Source organism: Argentina silus (assembly GCF_951799395.1).
Source record: "Argentina silus genome assembly, chromosome: 6".
Taxonomy (NCBI): domain Eukaryota; kingdom Metazoa; phylum Chordata; class Actinopteri; order Argentiniformes; family Argentinidae; genus Argentina; species Argentina silus.
In genome coordinates, this window is record NC_139660.1 from 8,020,625 (window position 1) to 8,040,894 (window position 20,270).

The 20,270-nt window shown below is 39.7% G+C and overlaps 1 protein-coding gene across 2 annotated transcripts in view; it reads left to right on the plus strand.

Annotated features, from left to right (window-relative positions):
* The window catches only part of gabrb3 (gamma-aminobutyric acid type A receptor subunit beta3), a gene marked incomplete at both ends in the record, with an annotated part of 43,505 nt that extends 29,074 nt beyond the window's left edge, over positions 1-14,431 (plus strand). For both annotated transcript variants that reach the window (XM_083671935.1, XM_083671936.1), the window contains 6 exons: positions 4,403-4,623; positions 6,049-6,131; positions 7,165-7,302; positions 8,548-8,700; positions 12,111-12,355; positions 14,084-14,431. In XM_083671935.1, coding sequence (XP_083528061.1) covers positions 4,403-4,623; positions 6,049-6,131; positions 7,165-7,302; positions 8,548-8,700; positions 12,111-12,355; positions 14,084-14,431 — 1,188 coding nt within the window. The remainder of the gene's footprint in view (positions 1-4,402; positions 4,624-6,048; positions 6,132-7,164; positions 7,303-8,547; positions 8,701-12,110; positions 12,356-14,083) is intronic.
* Positions 14,432-20,270: the final 5,839 nt, after the last annotated feature.

The following is a 20,270-nucleotide window of genomic DNA, read 5'->3' on the forward strand; positions in this document are numbered from 1 at the left end:
ATGAGATTATGATTTGAATAAAAGCCCTGAGAATTTCACCCTGTATATATATTATTTAAAGTGTATAACTAACTCCCTTTTACGTTTTAGTTTTGATATGAAATGACACTGGTATATTTCTCCCCTCATTGTCATTTTACTATAGGTAGAGCTGAGCTGATGTTTTAGCTCTTCTTTCCTTGATGCACATATCATTAAATGACAATTCTATACTTTCTCTACATCATTCAGCTGTACATCCAATAGTTTTACAGTGACCTTCGGTTGATGTATTGTATTTTAGTCCCAGCAGCACTACCATCTATAGCCTACTGTAGAAACGCTGGCGCTACCCAAGCCTTCATAAAGCTGTCGCCTTTTAAAACAAACATTATGAATTGAATCCCGGAGGAGACGGAGTCAAGATTGCCCTTTCATCCCAAATCTAATGTTAAAGTAGAGATTGGAAAGGGATGAATATTTTAGACCCGCAGTTTTGTTTGCTGGGGCGGCTACACTGTCGCTTTAAATAATTGAGTTTCTTTTTCATGTCAGGACTTCAGTTAAAGAGGTAAGAGTAGAGGGGTTCAGGGTTCCTCGGAAGTCGGAACATCTTAAAATGTTTTCTGCGGGGAGGGGGGGTGGGGTGGGGGTGGGGGGTATATACTTGTATTTAAGTATTGATTTTGAGATGGTGTGTTGTCCTGTACCCAGATGGGCTCTATCTCTGTGACATGATGTCTGTTGTGTAAGCAGCAGTTGTGTCACTCCTAGGCCCATGCTGAATCACCCAGACGGCCCGCACTGTTACTGCTCCTGGCATGTTAGAGTATGGCGTCAGATTAGTGCCAAATGTCGAGCACGCGGGAGATGGCGCTGTCGAGAAAGAAACGTACTGGTCGAGCGACCAGAGAACCAGTCGCGCATAACCAGCGCATAAACTATATCGAGCGTGCACAGGCACGTGTTGGGGCGCAAATTATACTTGAGAGCTTCCAAGTGTGACGTTCAGAAGGCTTAAAATCATTATACGCAATAAATAAGTCAAGATTACTGCACTCTTACAAATACACCCTGCCCGCGCATGAAAGTCTCTTCTAATTCAAATATTTCCATTGTCCTCACAATATCCATCTCGCTCTCGCTGACAGAATGTTTTAAATGTCAGTGTACAAAATCTATCATATGAGGTAGTCTGGAATATACTACTGAAATGCAATTGGTCGGTTTTTTTGGACTAATCGCGGCCTGACTTGTTTGTTGAAATGCCATTGATAGGACAAGTCGCTGTGACATTACCAAACAAAAATATGCTACTCAGTGTGGACTCTAAAGGTGGTCATATCTGAGAGTTTGTAACAATTGTTTTGTGTTAATAATATAATATAATATAAAAAGTGCCATGAGAAGCAGTGATGCCAGACAACCAGCAAAGCTCCCAGGTAATGTTTCTAACCACGCTATCACTTTATAAATTCATGCTGATTCTTAAAACATAAAAATAACTTAAATTAAAAAACTCTGCTCTTTGACTAATTTATTCAGTGCGACAATGATTTCAGCTTCCTTAACGTCATACTTGGAAGCTCTCAAGTTTAATTTGCGCACCCCAACACTGCCCATGCGCGCTTGATATAGTTTATACTCGCTCGATGAGCAAGTGTCTTGCTCGACAGCGCCATCTCGCTTTGCGCTAATCTGACGCCATAGGAGAGGCTCTATTGAGGGTGCTTAATGCCTTTCTACAGGGGGAGAACAGGGTTACAGCACCAGAGAGGACGGTGAAAGCATCTCTGAGGGGATTCGGAAAACGGCTCTGCCAAAACCCCTTACAGGGTCAGGGTTGTTTTCAGTAGTCTAATTACCTGATACTCAGTCTCTATTCCCTGCAGAATTCACTCTTACCTTCACAACATAAAAAAGTAAACTAAAATAGAACATGGTCTCTCCATGTTTCATTATATTCTCAAAATTCTCATTTTGAGAATGTAATCCAGATATCTGTGGATGATTGGACTTGTATGTATTTTTTTCTCTCCATAAATCTCTTCCACGGAAAGCTGTCATTTAGGAGAATGAATGCAACAAACACTTTATATAGCCACATGCACAAGTTATAGAGAAACCTGGCAGAATATACAAAACCTAAAGGGCAAATATGCATGCCATAAAGGCCAGCCATACTGTATGTTTTGTGCAAGTTTACAGCACACACAATCCTGGTGGCCATGGAATATTATCATAGCTGTTGATTTTATTTTATTAGGTATTGTGGAATCAATGCCACGAAGAATTGATGCTGTTTTGAGAGCAAAGGGAGGTCCTACCCAGTATTAGTATAGTGTTCCTAATAAAGTGTTCAGTGAGTGTATATACAGTACCAGTCAAAAGTTTGGACAGAATCTTGTCCAGAGTGTGCAAAGCTGTCATCAAAGCAAAAGGTGGCTACTTTGAAGAATCTAAAATATAAAACATATTCTGGTTTGTTTAACACTTTTTTTGTTTACTACATAATTCTATATGTGTTAATTCCGTATATATATGTATGTTCCAGCTCTGACACTACCTTATGTTCAAGCATTTTTCATGCAAAATAATTACATGGAAACTGCAGTCCAACTTACCTTGTAATAACACAAGGTAACAATAATTACCCACTTATTCCAAGCTGTAATGTAAAGTGCTACCAGTAGTTCAATAATGAATACTCCCATGCTTATGTACAATAGTAATGTTTTCATGCAGACGTCTGTCAAATTCACCTGAAACAATTAGACAATAACAGAAATAACTCAATACCAGAGTATACTATGTGGTAAGGAGACAGTTCATCACCTCTGATGAATGTGCTATTGTGTCAGTAGATCGAAATAGATGCATTCTCAGCATAACCAAAGTGTTTGTTTATTCCGGAAGCCTTGCTTATTTATTAAAAACTATTTCAGGCATTTTGGAATTAGTCAGCAGAACACGGCCAAGTGGTAGAGAGGTCCATTAAAAGCCGTACCCTTGATGGCTCCTCTAGTGGGAGTCTTATATCAGAATGCTTTCTGAATTATTCACAACCTGATTTCATAGAATATGTGGCTCTTCCTCTGTTCGAGCCCTGCAGGATATTACTGAATGTAGAGATGTGTTCTCTGCTCCCCAAGCATATAGACAGAAAGTGCCATTGTAATTGTCAACCTATTTAGAGATTATATAGCTGCCCCATCGAACCCTGAAGGAATTACTACACATCCCTCATAATGGTGGTCCAGGCACCAGGGGATCAGGATATACACCTTGGTCTTTATTTCATCTGAGCTTCTTAACTTTAGTTTGCAGTACAGTATGCAGTGTCAGTCTTCATTTTAAGGAGAATGACTCTGATTAACCTCCGCCTAAATGATGGGTGTTTCCCAAGATCTCTAGAGACACTGAAGCACGTGTTTTTAAATTATATCTAAACAGGTCTAACTAGTCTAACAGATTGTTCGTAGCTTAGAGGACAAGATGGCAGGTCTTCATGAGCCCTCAGGGGTATTAAAGTGTACACACAGATTAGACACAAGCAGTCATGCACCCATACATTCACACACACACACACACACACACACACACACACACACACACACACACACACACACACACACACACACACACACACACACACACACACACACACACACACAGTCACACCCTTTCTCATGTTCATTTTATTTATTAGCTTTTATGGATACACTGAACAATGCTTGGCAGTGTTCATTGCAGTCTATTCTGACTTAATGCATTATCCATGTCTTCATACAGTAGTTGTTTATTTCTTCATTAAACTTGCAGCATTTTGGCAGGGTGAGGTGAGCGGTCAGTCTTCCAAACTGAAACATAGTATTGATGCTGTGGCTGCAGTAATGGAAATCTATAGTCTGAGGGAAAGTGCCGGACTGCTGCTCTGAATGGCTGAGGAGGGCTTCTACACTAGACAGGTCTTAAAAAATGACTGCCCTGGGCTGGTTGTTCGGAATCAGAGTTGTTTGACAATTCTATAAATATCACCCTGACAACAGGAAATCTACTTCCACCAGTCAGTCTGTGGATTTCTAGCTTTGACCTTGGCAGTCTGGTCTTCTTGTGAGGGAGTGACCCCCTGAACCCAGTTGTTGTAACAGTGTAGATTGCCCAATGAGATCATAGACTTGGGTCAAATAACTGCATTCTTATAGAATATTCATTGTGATAGGCATAGTGAAATGCCGCAATATCGTACTTGTTGTTGACATTTGAAATCTCACGCTAGAATAGAATTTACAGTAACATTTTATGATGTCAGTCGTAAGACACATTAAGATCTTCGACATGGATTGATTGATAGATTTCATGTTCTCATGTTTTCATGTTTTAAGTGTACCATGACATAATCTTGTTCTCTGGCTATCCCCAGGACTACACGCTGACCATGTATTTCCAGCAGTACTGGAGGGATAAGAGACTGGCTTACGCAGGGATCCCCCTCAACCTGACACTAGACAACCGGGTAGCAGACCAACTCTGGGTCCCTGACACCTACTTCCTCAATGACAAGAAGTCCTTTGTGCACGGCGTAACAGTGAAGAACCGCATGATCCGACTCCACCCAGACGGCACGGTCCTGTATGGCCTGAGGTGAGTAGTTTGACATGACACCTCCTTTCTGCTTGCTTATTTTCCATTCAACTCCAGTTAGGCTGTAGTGAGATAACAATCCTTCACACCTAAATGAAACATGTGGTTGTGTTGTATAGGCCGTATGTCTGTAATCTTCAATGTGCAATCCAGAAAATATCATAGAATATTAATGTGAAAATGGTATACAGACAAACAGAAGACTCTGAAGACTGCAGTGTACAGTATAATGCACCAACAGTGCAGCACTTTACAATGCAGGAAGAGATGGAGCTATGCTATCAAGGCAGAGATCTAAGTAATCGATAGCGGAAGAGTGAGTGTTTCATTTGCTTGTCTGTTATGAAGCAATTAATGGAGCAATGCTCATGAGTTTATGGTAATGTACAGGCGGGACTCGCCTCACCCACATGTATTCAGCCTGGAAATAAAGCTTGGAATTCACTCTAACTGATGCAGCCCTGATATCCCTGTTTGAAATGCCCCTCAGCAGACAGTCTTTTAAACCAAATCATATTCACTGAAATGATGAATACAGTATGTCATCTGAAATTCTGAAATACACTAGATGTGTGATGTAATCCCTGAAAGTAGAATATGAAATGTCTAGAGATAGATCGCATTTGCTGAACAGTGTGCAGTAGATGTGTGAAAAACATGAAGTAACTTGCTTACAGGATCAGCAAGGAATGTTCCTAGAATTTAGAATTTCACCCATTTTTATGAATGTAGTACATAGTGCACAGTGCTGTTCATGGGGTGTTGGTCACGTTAAAATTACATTGTTTTTGGATTCATACACATTTGAACTGTTTAGCAGTAAGCTACAGTATAAACTATTGGATGTCAAATAGAAGTGTTTTAGTTGTCTCTAACTGGTATTCTCGGTGTAAACTCGTAGAGAGTGTTGTTCTCTTGTCTTGGTTTTTGCCCCGCAGTATTGAGTGTGTTGGTTCATTTTAAAACAGTTGAGAGTGAACCAGGCAGAGACTCTCAGGTATGGACAGGAATGTCAATGCACCTCTGTTACCTGGTGTGTTGTCAGAGTATAGTTATTTTATACTGTACCAAAGGAGACTGGTAGTTTGTGTCAAAGCGAGTGGTTTATGCAGAACTTGTGTGTTTTGGGCATCATTGTGGTCTCTATGAAACACTAGGGTCAATCCAGCGCCTTTTACAGTAGTTTCACAGGTGACAGAGCTTGCAGAAGTGTTGTCATCTTTGAATAAGTGTGTTTGTCTACCACTGTGTGTCTACATTTGTCTTTTCTTCATGAGTACTGCACCTTGGTTTTACTGTACCTTATTGTCTATGAGTATCTCTATACGTTTATGTTGGGTGTGTTTGTACCACTTACAGTTTCTGTATGGTTGCTCTGTTAATTCTTGGCCTGCTGTCCTTTGTTTGTTTGTTTGTTTGATCCAGGATCACAACAACAGCTGCCTGTATGATGGATCTGAGAAGATATCCCCTGGATGAGCAGAACTGCACTCTGGAGATAGAGAGCTGTGAGTAATAAACCCATGGACACCTCCCCAAAGAGGAACCAGAGAGAGACAGATATAGTGACAGCACTACTGTATAGAGAGCAACCCCATGGAGAGGATGGCTAATCCACATGGCATTCTCACTCATGGAATCATTTCCCCATATAGGCAGCAGCCCCAAGAGACATATCCTGGCAGAGGCTTACCCACAACGAGGGTACAGCACCATGCCATTGCTCACAATCTGGGCTCTATAAAGCAATAGAATGATCCTGTGTCTCTATTGTTACCTGTGTGGAACCTAGTTCTCGAGGAAACATAAACTCATATTGTTATTCTCACACATTAGTCAATGTTAGTTCTTATGTTTGCAATATTGTTTGAAGTTTTTTGGCAGTATGATTGTCACATTATTTCACCTGCTCTTATAATGATTGCTGTGTCTATTGAAAGATTTCAAATCATGAATTCCAAAAACATGGCTGGAGACCAATTGGTCCAAACTTAATCAGTCTTCATGACTAGTTTGGCTCTCTCTGTGCCTAATACATTTATCCTCATAAAACAGTTAAAGGACGTCGATCCCATGAATGGTGTATTTGTGTTGGCCTGCCTACCAATGAGGCTGGACATGCTATCAGACATCACATTAATGACAGATTTACATCAGCTTCATGTAACCAGCAATCACCACGAGTCTCAGCCCCGCCTGTGCGATTCATGAGACTTAATCATACTCTGCCATTAGGACCACAAATGTCACTTTGCATGAATCCAAATGAAAATACATTACTCATCTTACTTAACAAACACAATGACAAAAGGCAGTGTTAGCGATTTAGCACTAAAGTGTGATGGCTATCTCATGTGAATCTGACCTTAGTTTGATATGTTTTGGCGCACCATCCCTACTTGGATGAACCAGATGTGTTAGCTGTTGCATGTGGTATGATTAGTATATTTGAAAGCAAAACTATCTAACTACAGTGACTCATAGTCTCCCAAGTGTGTCTGAGCTTTGCTTGACCTTCTGTGTGTATGTTTATATGTGCAGATGGTTACACAACAGACGATATTGAGTTCTACTGGAAAGGAGGAGACAGTGCTGTGACTGGGGTGACGCGGATCGAGCTCCCTCAGTTCTCTATAGTGGACTACAAACTGGTCTCTAGGAACGTGGTCTTTTCCACAGGTAAGGGTTAGGGTTAGGGCCCACTCAGGACCATGGCTCAGACCATGTTCATGTCAGACAACTATTACAGTTTTATCGTTTATATAGTCCCTTGAAAAGTGTTTGGGATTATATATATTTAAAAAAAATAATAATAATGTATTTATTTTTTGATTTTAGATTTATGTCTATTTTTTTGGAGTGGAGGAACCTTAGGTAACCTTGAACCTTACCAATTCCATAGGATGCAGTTTGCATTGCCTCTGTCAGATACCTAGCTAGAGAGAACTTTGTTCTCTAATTGAACCCCACTCCCCCCCTCCATCCCTCTCCCCAAATGTTCATATTTGATCGCATATTCCAGTGTTTGTGCTGGAGGTACTCAAACATGTTGAACTTTATTGAAGTGTGCAGTGAAAGCCATTATTGTTTTGGGGTCCTGTGGTTGTCCTGTACTCTGCCTGTGTTCCCATGAGGGCCCATGTACCACTTATTTCAAAGGCTGCCCAATTACAGGCTTTGCATCATGTTCCGGCCCCACTCACTATAACACTAGAACAGGGAATAATAATGGAGAGGCAATTACCCCTCTGTTTCTTCAAGCTCTTGAAAAAACAGGGGAGGAGGGAATGCAGCACTTGATACAGGCCATCATATATTCATGAGGTAGAAGACCCACAGCATAAATTATTCCCTTCCAACGCTCAAACACTCACAGAGGCACCACAATAATGATTATTCCCACTCATGAATAATGACATCGAATAGTTTTAATCTTGTACACATATGTTGAGAAAGAGGGGCTGAGAGGGCTTACTGGAATCAAGGGGAAACTTTATTAAATACATTTTTCTATGGAATGAAGCTCTTAAGAGGGAATCCAGGTTCCATTGAACTGCTAAAACACAGTGTGTTTTTCCAAATGCGTTGGCCAGTCAGACAAAGACATACACACAAACACAGAAATGCAGTTAAGTGTGTAACCTACACATTAACATGTCCTGTAGTGCGTGTGAATGTGCTACTGTAGATGACATGTCTGTGTTCACATTCTAAACTATTCATTTTTTTCAAGTTGTTTTTGGACTCAAGGCTAAATTGCATTAAAAAAAAATACAATTTGGACCACGCTTGCTTGTTGCCATGGTGATCAAACGAATCCATGCGGTCATTGCCATAGGAACAAAAACAAAAACGTAAGATATCCCTGTGTGTGCCTCTTGAAATAAACAGTGCTGTTTCCTCTCCAACATTGTTTTCCTACAGGTGCCTACCCACGACTGTCTCTGAGCTTCAAGCTGAAGAGAAACATTGGATACTTCATTCTGCAGACATACATGCCATCTATCCTGATCACCATCTTGTCCTGGGTGTCCTTCTGGATCAACTACGACGCCTCTGCTGCCAGAGTGGCATTAGGTAGGGCCCTTAGACTGACCTGAGGTCTGTCCACCTTCAGTGTTAGCTGGGACAGTGGTCTGGCAGTGGTTTACAGCTTGTGTATGCCAAAACCTGTATGAGAGAACCTGTTCTAGACTAGAGACTTCTCTTTCACCAGTAACATTGAAGCTCTCTTACCAGTGAGTCACCACATCCACTGGTATAACCATATTTATTATACTGACCTCACACTTAATACCATGAAAATGTATGTGTGGTATACCACTGCGCACAGAAAGTCACTTTTCAGTATGTGTCCGCTTGGAGCCACTGCTCTGTGACACAATGAGAGACTGCCATGGATTGAACCGTGACTCACACTCACCCACTCCCTTCTGGGGATGAAATGAATGTGTGGCCTCCCTCACGACTGTAGAAACCCATCCTCTGCCTGCACCAACCTCTCTCTTGAAAAGTGTCCTCGTGGGAAGCTCTAGTACAGTAGTATGCACTTTATGTTTGTGTGTATATGCATTCCACACGCATGCGTACACTGTGTTAAAGTGAAGGATGTAGTAAATGTGCAGAGGAGTCTTGATAACAGGGGCCGCTCTCATTCCACCTGTGTGGAAGGAGAGAGAGATGGGGAATACTTACACAGGCAAGCGTTCACCAGGGGATAGCCATGAAGTAGGCTCTTATTCACCTGCGTCAATGTACAGTACAGTATCACCACCCAGAAGACTGCTCTCACAGACACAGAGATCAATGCAGTCTGAATGCAATTACATTCCCCCCTCCAAATTCAATCACCAGCCAAGCTGTTCCTCAACTCGGAGTGTTCATCACTATGTGATCAGCCACTATAGTTTCCTTCTCTCTACATTGAATCCATTACTGTGAGTATCATGTGCTAGAGTAATATTACGGGTAATATTACTCTTAAGCCTTAAATCTTGCAGTAGGAATACAATACTCAGGAAGGGATCATGACAGAAAATAGGTGTCTGATTGCGAGTTCACTTGTCAGTATTCTATGTTTCTGTGTAGGCTCATAATAAGCTAATAGGCTCAGCTACTGTGTTACAAATGTATTGTTTTAAATACATCAATAAATCAGTTAATCAAAGGTGATTAACATAGGACTTTTGCCACATTTGCTGCACGTCTTTTAGCAAAACACCCCTAGATACAGTATCTCACAAAGAACAACTAAAATCCTGTTATAAGATAATAAGCTATTTTTGCTGAGCCTGCAATCAAACTGTATGGGGGAACACTGCAGCCTTTATAACTTGGACAGATGCAGGTGTTCTGGGTTTGGTTGGGTAACTCCACTCCTCTTAACTCCACTGAAGAGTTTTGATCCTCCTCTACGGTTCCCTGTTTTATGGAAGAATCAATTCCATGCGCTCCTGTCCTCTCCACACCCCCACACATGCAACACTTGTAAGCCATAACGTGCAAAAATAGCCTGAGCATGTCAGTGGCCCATTCTGGGGACTCAAGGCAGAAACATCTTGTTCTAATGTTTCTTATAGGAATGGTTGTTATATTATAATTCAACCAGAGTTACATCCCTGTGCATTCAGTGGCGTAGCACACTAAGTGCTCGTCCCTGGTTCGATTCCGGCCATCGACATATCCTGCATGTCATCCCTCCTCTCACCCATCCTTCCTGTCAATCTCTACTATCTCTATCCCAATAAAGCAGAAATGCCCTAAAAACATATTATTATTATTTTATTTTTTTTAAAAAGAGTTACATCCCCAGACTCTTTTCCATCCACATTTTCAATTCAATAATGATATAACTCAAGACTCAGCGATACCAGCCTGTCCTCAGTCTTTTGCTTGCTGTACAATATGTAGAGCATATGGTGGCCAGTCTTTTTGGTTTTAGGGCTTTTTCCGCATTTTCTACGCTAAAGAAATGTAGGCTTGCCAAACACATTGGAAAAGGTTATTAAAGATTGATATGAAATGACCAGAATAAAGACGCTACATCAACACACAGGGATAAACTATGTGTCCATGCAGTTTGGTTTTGATTGCTTAACAGTTATCTGCAATTAAGGCATGTCTTATCAACAAGGTCAGGGAATTCCTGAAGGAGTGTTTGTATATTAGAAACAGGGTCCCGTAAGATTTAGACTGTTAGGAGACATGCTAATCAGGCCAACCATTTGGAACTGGTTTTCACAACATCCTGTGATGGTGAGTGACCAAGTTAAGTGTGACAAGAACTATCAAACCAATTAGCATACAGGTTGGTATGACCTGAAGATGTTAATGCTGTGTATACTACTTCAGACTGGGTGACAGATCAAAGGGTAACACACTACTAGAGCTGATGGAAAACTCAGTTCTTGGCTCAGACCACATGGCTGGACCCAGAGCTTGGACTTGCTCTGCTGCCTGATACATCAAGTAAAAGTTTCCTTAAACACAGAGGTTATTACTGTCCATTATTTTATTACAGTCCTGAGTAAACCATTCCACCCCTGGAATGCTAGCCGACTGGTTTTTAATTAAAGATGTAATTAAAGAGACAGTGACGATGTTTATAGCTTAATTGGCACAGGGTTGACATGCGTGTGAATCTTGTACCCCCCTGGGGGTTCTCTACAGAGCCGTACTCCCAGATGCACTGTTCATAGAATAAAAACATCTTGCATACAGTAGCTACATGACCCTGTGGTTACACTGATAAAACGCAGGATTCAGTGAAACAAACTGTTATTCAAAGAGAAACATGCTGTTTCTCTCTTACACAGCTACTGTAGTTACTTCACACAGTATAGTCATGCAGTGGGCTCTGACAACAATGCACTTCAAAATAGATCAAATGAAGCGCTGTCCCCTGAGATCATGTTCCCTTGAATCAGGAGGCATGATGACAGCAACCCAACACCCCCACCTCTGTAAGGGGGCATTAACCTCTAGCTGTGATATTTATTCATCATGAACAATGTGTTAATTAGAAAAGTGTAAGTGGATGACTGTCTCGGAGTCAGTTTAATGTCAGGGTGGCAATGTGACTTTTGCATGAGTCTTGAAGAGGCATTCTGTTAAGAGTGTATATCTGGACCGTCTTTGGTCCCAGGGTGTGTGCTGTATGTTTGATTATCAATATTTTGTTATGAATATTAAGCTCTGGCTGGCTCATAAGATTGACATAAGATCCCTCTCGAGGTTACTGTTTGTTTTTGTGTGTATTGTTGCGTGTAGTCATCTGGCCTATCGGTTGGCTTTCTTTGAATAGATCATTTTTATTTTGACACTTTTCTTATTTAACCCCAATGTCCCAAAGTGCTGTCACAGGTGAAAGACCAGACTTTCTTTTTTCAGGTGTTTATTTTGTTTCTTTGTTTTCTTTTAAAGAGAACTAGCCTGGTGTCAGCTTATTAGCCAGTGCTATGCTGTAACTGATGTATGTTTTCTTCTAGGGATCACCACTGTGCTGACCATGACCACCATCAACACCCATCTGAGAGAGACACTCCCCAAGATTCCTTATGTCAAAGCCATAGACATGTACCTGATGGGCTGCTTTGTCTTCGTATTCCTGGCCTTGCTGGAGTACGCCTTTGTCAACTACATCTTCTTTGGGAGAGGCCCTCAGATGCAGAAGAAACTGGCAGAGAAGGCTGAGAAGGCGAACAACGAGCGAGCCAAATGTGATGGCAACAGGGTAAGGCTTATCTCCTCAGACACGAAACATCATCAGTGATTCCACTGTAGTTTTACTCAGAGGACATTTGAATGTTTAACGGTGGCCATATTCCCATTGAACCCACAGAGCTTTTAGCACTGGTTGTTGTTTTTGGAACAGGAAGAAAACTTTTTCCCTTATATTTCCCTTATTCCCAAATAGTATATGCCCATGAATACCTGCTCACATGGACATGTGAGGTATTACATGTTCCTTAAAGTGAATGAGGAAAATATATGACTGGAGATTAAAACAAATCTAAATTGATGGTTTAAATTCCTTGATGTTATTGTGAAGTTACAGTTCAGTTGACCTGTCAAGCTGGTGCTTTAGCCTCCTCACACACACCCATGGAAGGGGAAGTGTAGTCCATGCACTTCCCCAGGTTACAGCTGCAGCCTTATACAGAATGTTCTACACCCTGATGCTCACAGAGTTGCTAAAGCTGGAGTTCAGATGAAGAGGATTTTTGTTTGTGTTTTTCCTGGCTAGTCTATTCTGGAAGGAGGCAATTGCAAGGCATCATCCGTTAAACAGTCCAATCAGGTACACGGGCATCGTCACTCACTTGGGGTGAGTGTGTATCACTGCCTGTTCTGTCACATGTGGTGTGAACCTCCCCTGAAACTTTGCCACCATGATAAGTTTTTCCCTCCTCATTGAGCAAAAACACATGCCAGGTGGTTGGAGTTTGTTGACCAGCCATACATTGTGGCCATTCCCCTCTCATATACAGTATAACTACCTCCCCTCGTATTTGTTTCCTTCTCTCTCTTTGTCATGTTTCACTCTCTCCATATATGCGTTTCTGGTCTTCTACATGTGCTTCTCAATGGATATGTGTTCCTCTGTTTGCGTCATGTTGGTGTTTCAGTGCTCTGCTGATACATTACTTTCCCTACTATTGTAATATGTTCCATTCAAAACCATCTCAGACAGTGATTCAGATCATTGCTTGGATGTCAGAAGCATAATTACTGTATGTTGCTCTTGGAATGTTGTTATGAATTATTTATTGCTACAGAGAATTAGAGGTAAGAGTAAAGAAACAATGAACAGGGGAGGTAAGTCCTTTGGGAAATAACCTTAACATGTCAATGTTTTTTTCCCGCCTTGGTTATTACAATAAACAGATCTGGAGGGTTATGTCTTGAACGTGTTCTAATAGAGGCGAATCTGTGTTTGCAACTCATCATGAAAATGATCTTTTGTTGAGTTTCTTATATTGAAAATAAATAAATGAGAACTATTTTGGGATATTTTGGCCCTAGCTTTTTTGTGGGATCCAAAAAGGTGATGGTCTGTGGGATTAAGTAGATTGACTGTATTATCACAGTTGTGAAATCCTCTAGATTTACTGTATTATCAATGCTTGGACATCCACGCTAGATTTTATGATCCTCGTGCCCCAAGTAACCTAGTAAAGATTTACTTGTTCTCTGTTGGAGTGGTGTAACAGTCATGACAGAGATAGGGGCATCATTCAGTCCAACCCTAGACTGATTTGTGAGGGGTGATTAGTTTTGGGGACAGGAAACCTGTTTCTGAAGGCCATTCTCTCGTTTGCCAAGTTTACAATCTGCCAGAGCCCTGCTGGAGGATGGCTGGGCAGTCCTGATGTATGTTGTTATATGTGACTCATCGTAACTCATTCAACCATCTGTCCAGTGCAACGAGCGTAACAGTACCCCTGTCTTCTCTGCCCAGGTGGACTCTCAGGGGAACATCTTGCTGACGACCTTGGAGATTCACAATGAGATGGCAGGGAATGAGATCACCACAAGTGTGAGCGAGACACGGAACTCCACCTCCATGGTGTTCGACCACTCAGGGGTCCAGTACAGAAAACAAAGTACGCCTCGCGAGGCAGGCCGACCCAGCATAGACAGGAACACGCATCTGAAGAAGACACGACTGCGCAGACGGTCCTCACAACTAAAAATCAAAATCCCTGACCTGACGGACGTGAACTCCATCGACAGATGGTCACGAATAATATTCCCTGCCGCCTTTTCCCTCTTCAACTTAATCTACTGGCTTTACTATGTGAACTAATCAACTGATCGGATTTTTTACCCCTACCTTTTCTTGTTCTTGTTTTTGAGACAGAAAATATGACTGTTGTATTCAAAGGACGTAATACAATGCAATCCTTATTGAATATTTTTTATACTTACAGAGTGCAAACTTTTAAACAAGAACAAATATGCACTCAATGGTGTGCGTTTATGCACAGTGCATTCATAAAAGCACACAAACAAAGACTATGATTCACATAAATCCTACATTTATTTTGCGAAGACTTTTTATGTAAATATTTGCCCTGTGAATTTTTGGAACCCCTGGGACTTGATGAATTACAGACTGAAAACCCAACATACTCAGTTGGTATGAACTTGATTTAATGATAAATGGTTTGGGATGTTCAACATCAAAAGCATTATTTACCATGCTTTATGCCAATTATTGTAACTGTAGCCATTATTTTAGCGTGGACAGTAATTACAGTTGCATCAAATATACCCTTCTAGACCGAATTACATATGCAATACGCAAGGCTTTGGGTCATCTCCAGTGTAAGTGTTGGTTTCTCATGTTATCCATACGGTATACTTTGTAATACAAAACAAAATGTATTTATAAGTTTGCAGACAAAAAAATAACTCCATATAGTTATGTATTGAAATGCTTTTGGAATACACATTCCATTTGCCTTGGGGTTGATATGATATTCCACAAACTATTCTGTTCATCTTTTGAAGCACTAAAGTAATCTTCATGAAACCTTGCTCTAATTCATATTGCCATTATGATAAGCATTTAATGACACCCATCATAATCAATTATTGTTTTGAAATGAGTATGAAATTATACTTTGCTGAGTGAAAGAATGTCCTCTGTTCATTGGAAGAACCGTTAATGAACACTTAAGAGTATTTATTTCATGCAATGCTCATGAAAGCTTTATTTTGGCCTTATACAGTAGGTGCAGCATATACCCATAAGCAACAAACATTGTACTAAAATGTTATCAAACTGTCTCTACATGGTTTTGAATAATGTCCTTTTTATGTGGCTTGTTTACATAAAAAGTTACCTTTACTTTTTATTATAATATTTATACAGTAGCTAGAAAACAAAACTCTCTCAGGTTCAGAATGATGATTTTCTTATTAACATCCTTATGATATATTTACATATTTTATTAATACCAGTATACATATTCCTGTCATATTCCTAATGATTGATCTGTAATATAGACATGCATTTACAATACATGACCACTTACTTGCTGATTTTCCTCAATGCAGCATTGACAGCATGGTGTTATTTAGTGAGTGTGCTGACTGTCATTTATTGTTCTGGAGCCCCCTGTATCACACATGATTTGATTACCTGCATTACAGACTTTTCACTCCATGAAAATGTGATGTACATAGCAATGGACATTCTCAACCCTGAATATGTTTAGACGCTTTCCTTAAAGGTACATATATATATATATATATATGCTGTCAACAATGTTGCGCAGAAAGGTAGCGTTACTATTTTGTTTTGGTGGTAGTTGCTCATCATTGATTTGATTGATCATATTACTTCTCGTATGTTGTAAATATACTACACATTATCTGATTTTGGGATCATTTTCATTCTTTTTTTTTTCAAATTTGAAATGCTGACAGGTTTGATGAATTTCAGCTTTCAAACTCTTTTATCCTCTCATTTCAGACTTCCATAATTAACTTCTTTATGATGCACATAAACTATCTAGAATGCCCCTTCAGCCAATCAGAATCGAGTATTCAACCAAGATGTGGTATAAGACACACATAAACAATACAACAACATCCCCTTCTCCCAGACGTTGCACAATACTGCAAAACAGTACTCAGTTAACCAAGAGGTTTGACAGACTGCCTTCATATTTAGGCTATGTGAGTTTTCGAGGGAGTAAATTTGTCGTGAAGTAGGACATGAAGGCTTGTGGCTAAACGTTTTAATGAAACTCAGGATTACACACAAGATTCTTCCCAGATTCTGAATATTGACAGTCTTACAGTAGAGTGACATACAGTATGTCAAAGTTTCACTTTTGAAAGTAGTTCATCAAATGATAGATCACACATACTTTGACATTGAAGTAATTGCAGTTGCATGGTAAGTCTGGTACAGAGGCAACATTTTCATTTCCTAATTTAACTGTGTGACTCAGTATTTTGATATATTAAAAAGGGATGAAAATATACTGTATAAAGGTACTTCCAATTCAAATCAACAAATTCAATTAATCTTAACTTAAAATACATGTAGGCAAACCTCTTTTTAGCTGTAATGGTGTGCTGAATGGTTCCATACCAAACATTAATACATTTGTGTCAAACATAACTTGATAATATAATACACTATGGCAGAGGCCTTTCCATTGTAGTTGAAATACATGAAACATATATGGAAAAATGGGTAAATTTCCATGACAGAAAAATGACAGGAAATGCACAGTAAGAGAACGATTAATTTGGATAAATCATTCTTGACTCATCCGTTTCTATGTACCTGATTTTTTGTTTTGTTATGTGTTTGTTTGTGAGTCAGTCAAGGTGAAACAGCAAAGTGCATTTTCAGTTTCCGACTAAAAACAGTTATCAAATAGAACCCTAATTTCCATGTCCGTTGAACCAAAGTGGTATGACAAAAACAAATGCTTTTTAGTGATGGATGGTCTTAAAATCTCCCTAAATCTGCATTTTCAACCTTGAGTTAAGTAGGCATTTTCTGATATTGGATGACTTTGCATACTGTTTTAAATGTTATTCACTGCCAACTTATATATTTATTTTCAGTCCCCAACCATCCAAATGACATTAGAGTGCTGGTTTTTATATTATTTTATTCTGCACTTACTTAGTTGTTGGCTACATTACTTTAATTTAGCTCAAGTCAAAAATGCTAACAACTGTATGACATTCTCTAACATAATCTATGACCTGACAAGTGATTGCTTATATAAACAGAAGCATAACTGGATGTCATGTTTGATGTTATCAGACGCTAAAGAGTAAAAGGATAAATTGTCGGTCTGCATGACCTTTTAATTACGTGATGAACTGAGCAGTGACTCACAATTTGTATTTGAAAGCTCTAAAAGATAAAAGTAGGATTTCAAAGGATGTCTTGCCTACCTACCATGGGCATGTGATCCACGTTAGATACCCTACAGTATGTGTCAAAAACACCAGTGTAGAATGGACAGTCTGCATCTTCAGACTACGATGCCCCCCCCCGGCAGCCTTAGGGCTGGACTGTATCTGTGCCCTTTACCGTGCATGATTCATCACCAGCATTCTTTATTTGTTTTCTTGATGTGTTTTCCTTTGTAATATCTTTCAGCAAATGCATTAGTCATTCTAATATGTCACCATAAGCCTGGTGATTTGGTATTCCCTTGCTCCAGTTAATGCTAGGACTGTGTGTAGTCGGAGATAGATGGATATGAGATGCAGTTGTGTTGTGTAATATAACAGAGCTGCAACTGCCATCATAATTCAATTCACAAATTACAGCAGATTTATAATCATTATGCAGATGAGATAAATGAACAACAGACACATTCAGCCCCATAGATCTTTACAGTGTGACTCAAGAATACCTGATTTGGGAACTGAAAGGGATTCTCTCTCTTTCACACACACACACACACACACACACACACACACACACACACGTTTGATGTTACACTGTAATTTAGTTACCATACACACATATTTGTGTCCTATACATTCTCTTGCATAGAGTCAAATTCATTCTGGTGACAGGTAAGATTAATCAGAGCAGTGGAACAGTTCTTTAAGGTAATGAGTAATAAATTAATAATTTAATGAAAAAATGCTGTTATAGGCAGAACAATGCCCAGCTCACTCTGAGAGACCCTCATAGATCTCTAGTCTTTGATTCTTTGTATTCAACATTCATAATGGAAATATACATAGTTAAGAACCCTGAAGGTACAGTATACACAAAGCATCAAAATAGATTTTTATGTTTTTATCAAGTTTGTTGCAGATGCAAAGTGGTAACTCTTTATTATTATTTTTATTACGTTATTATTATTTTTACTTGCTCTTATAACTGTGTAGTGCAATTTGAATAACTCTTGTATTGGCCTTCTGCCTGGAAAATCAGCCTGTGAGGAAGATAATTAGAGGGAAGCAATAATGTATTTTTGAGTGTTATAAGACATGCCGTATAAACGTTTGCACATTCACACAGCATGATTAATCTAAATGAGCGATATTAAAAATGGAGGAAGGATTGACATACGGTGCAGTGTGTATAATCCCATGGTGAGGAGGGACCAATAAACAAGACTCACTGGTGTCTACACATCATGTAACAACACATTTCATTTCGCCACAATCTATTTATCAACATCAGGGTCAGACTGCAAGTACAACAAAGACACCCTGTGTGGATTATAACACATGTGCTTAAGAATAGAGCATTCTTTATGCTTTTATCAAGTTTGTTGCAGATGCAAACTGGTGACTCTTTATGGTTAGTTTAACTGTGTAGTGATACACAGTTATCACTAAATAACTCCTGTAACAACATTGTATTCTGAACAGTTTAACTCATTATGAACTGTAAACAACCAAATGGACTCACCGCATCGCGTAATTTAGGAAGTAATGTAGTTCACATGAATGATTCATTACCACACACAATTAGCATCATTTCGACGCCTACCAACCTACCATTCATACAGCTATTGTAAAGGTTTCATTCTATAATTAGGTTATTTGGAGGCAAACTGTCAGATAAGTGGATGAATAAGTGTCACAGATTGCTTTCATATAATGATTTCTCACACCACTGTATACATTGTTCAGTAATTGGCATACAAATCAGGGATCAGATGAAACAGATTGGGGGGGGGGGCATGACAACACTAGGAATATTTAAATGGAAAGCATGCATTTAGAGTGACAATAAGTCCCACTATAACAGGGTATCTAAATGCACATAAGAGGCATTCATATCTGTCTGATAATGGGACAACTCTAAAGCAATGTTACACATATTTCCTTGAAAATGTTTAACCCTGACCAAAGCCAACCATATTCCTCCAAACACAAGCTGCCCTCAGCTAATTGCACTTGGGCAAGACGATCATTTCTTGATTACTATGCAAAAAAATACCCATATCTCTGTGTTAGTATCTCTTTAAAAAAACATTACCTCTGTCAGTGCCTGGGCTGTTCAGCAAGTCTCAGCTCTCATATACCTGTGGGCACTTCTCTATTAGATAGGGGCAATAAAAACATATGAAGAAAAAAAAAACTCAAACTTGATTGGCCTTCTCCCTAGAAAATCAGCCTGTGAGGAAGATAATTAGAGGGAAGCAATAATGTATTTTTGAGTGTTATAAGACATGCCGTATAAACGTTTGCACATTCACACAGCATGATTAATCTAAATGAGCGATATTAAAAATGGAGGAAGGATTGACATACGGTGCAGTGTGTATAATCCCATGGTGAGGAGGGACCAATAAACAAGACTCACTGGTGTCTACACATCATGTAACAACACATTTCAGCGCCACAATCTATTTATCAACATCAGGGTCAGACTGCAAGTGCAACAAAGATACCCTGTGTGGATTATAACAAATGTGCTTCCTCTCAGTCTCTGAGGCTTGCACAGCACCTGTCTCAGTGTATACTTGCCAAGGTCAGGCCCTTAATCTACCCCGGTCCTGTCCAGACAAATCCCTAGCTACAGTCCAGATCCAGTTCCCTACCTTTCTGCAGGTTAAATACTGCAACCACACATCCTCTGGTCATAGGAATTCTCACTAAAACAACAAATACATTATATTCGAGAGCACCAATAC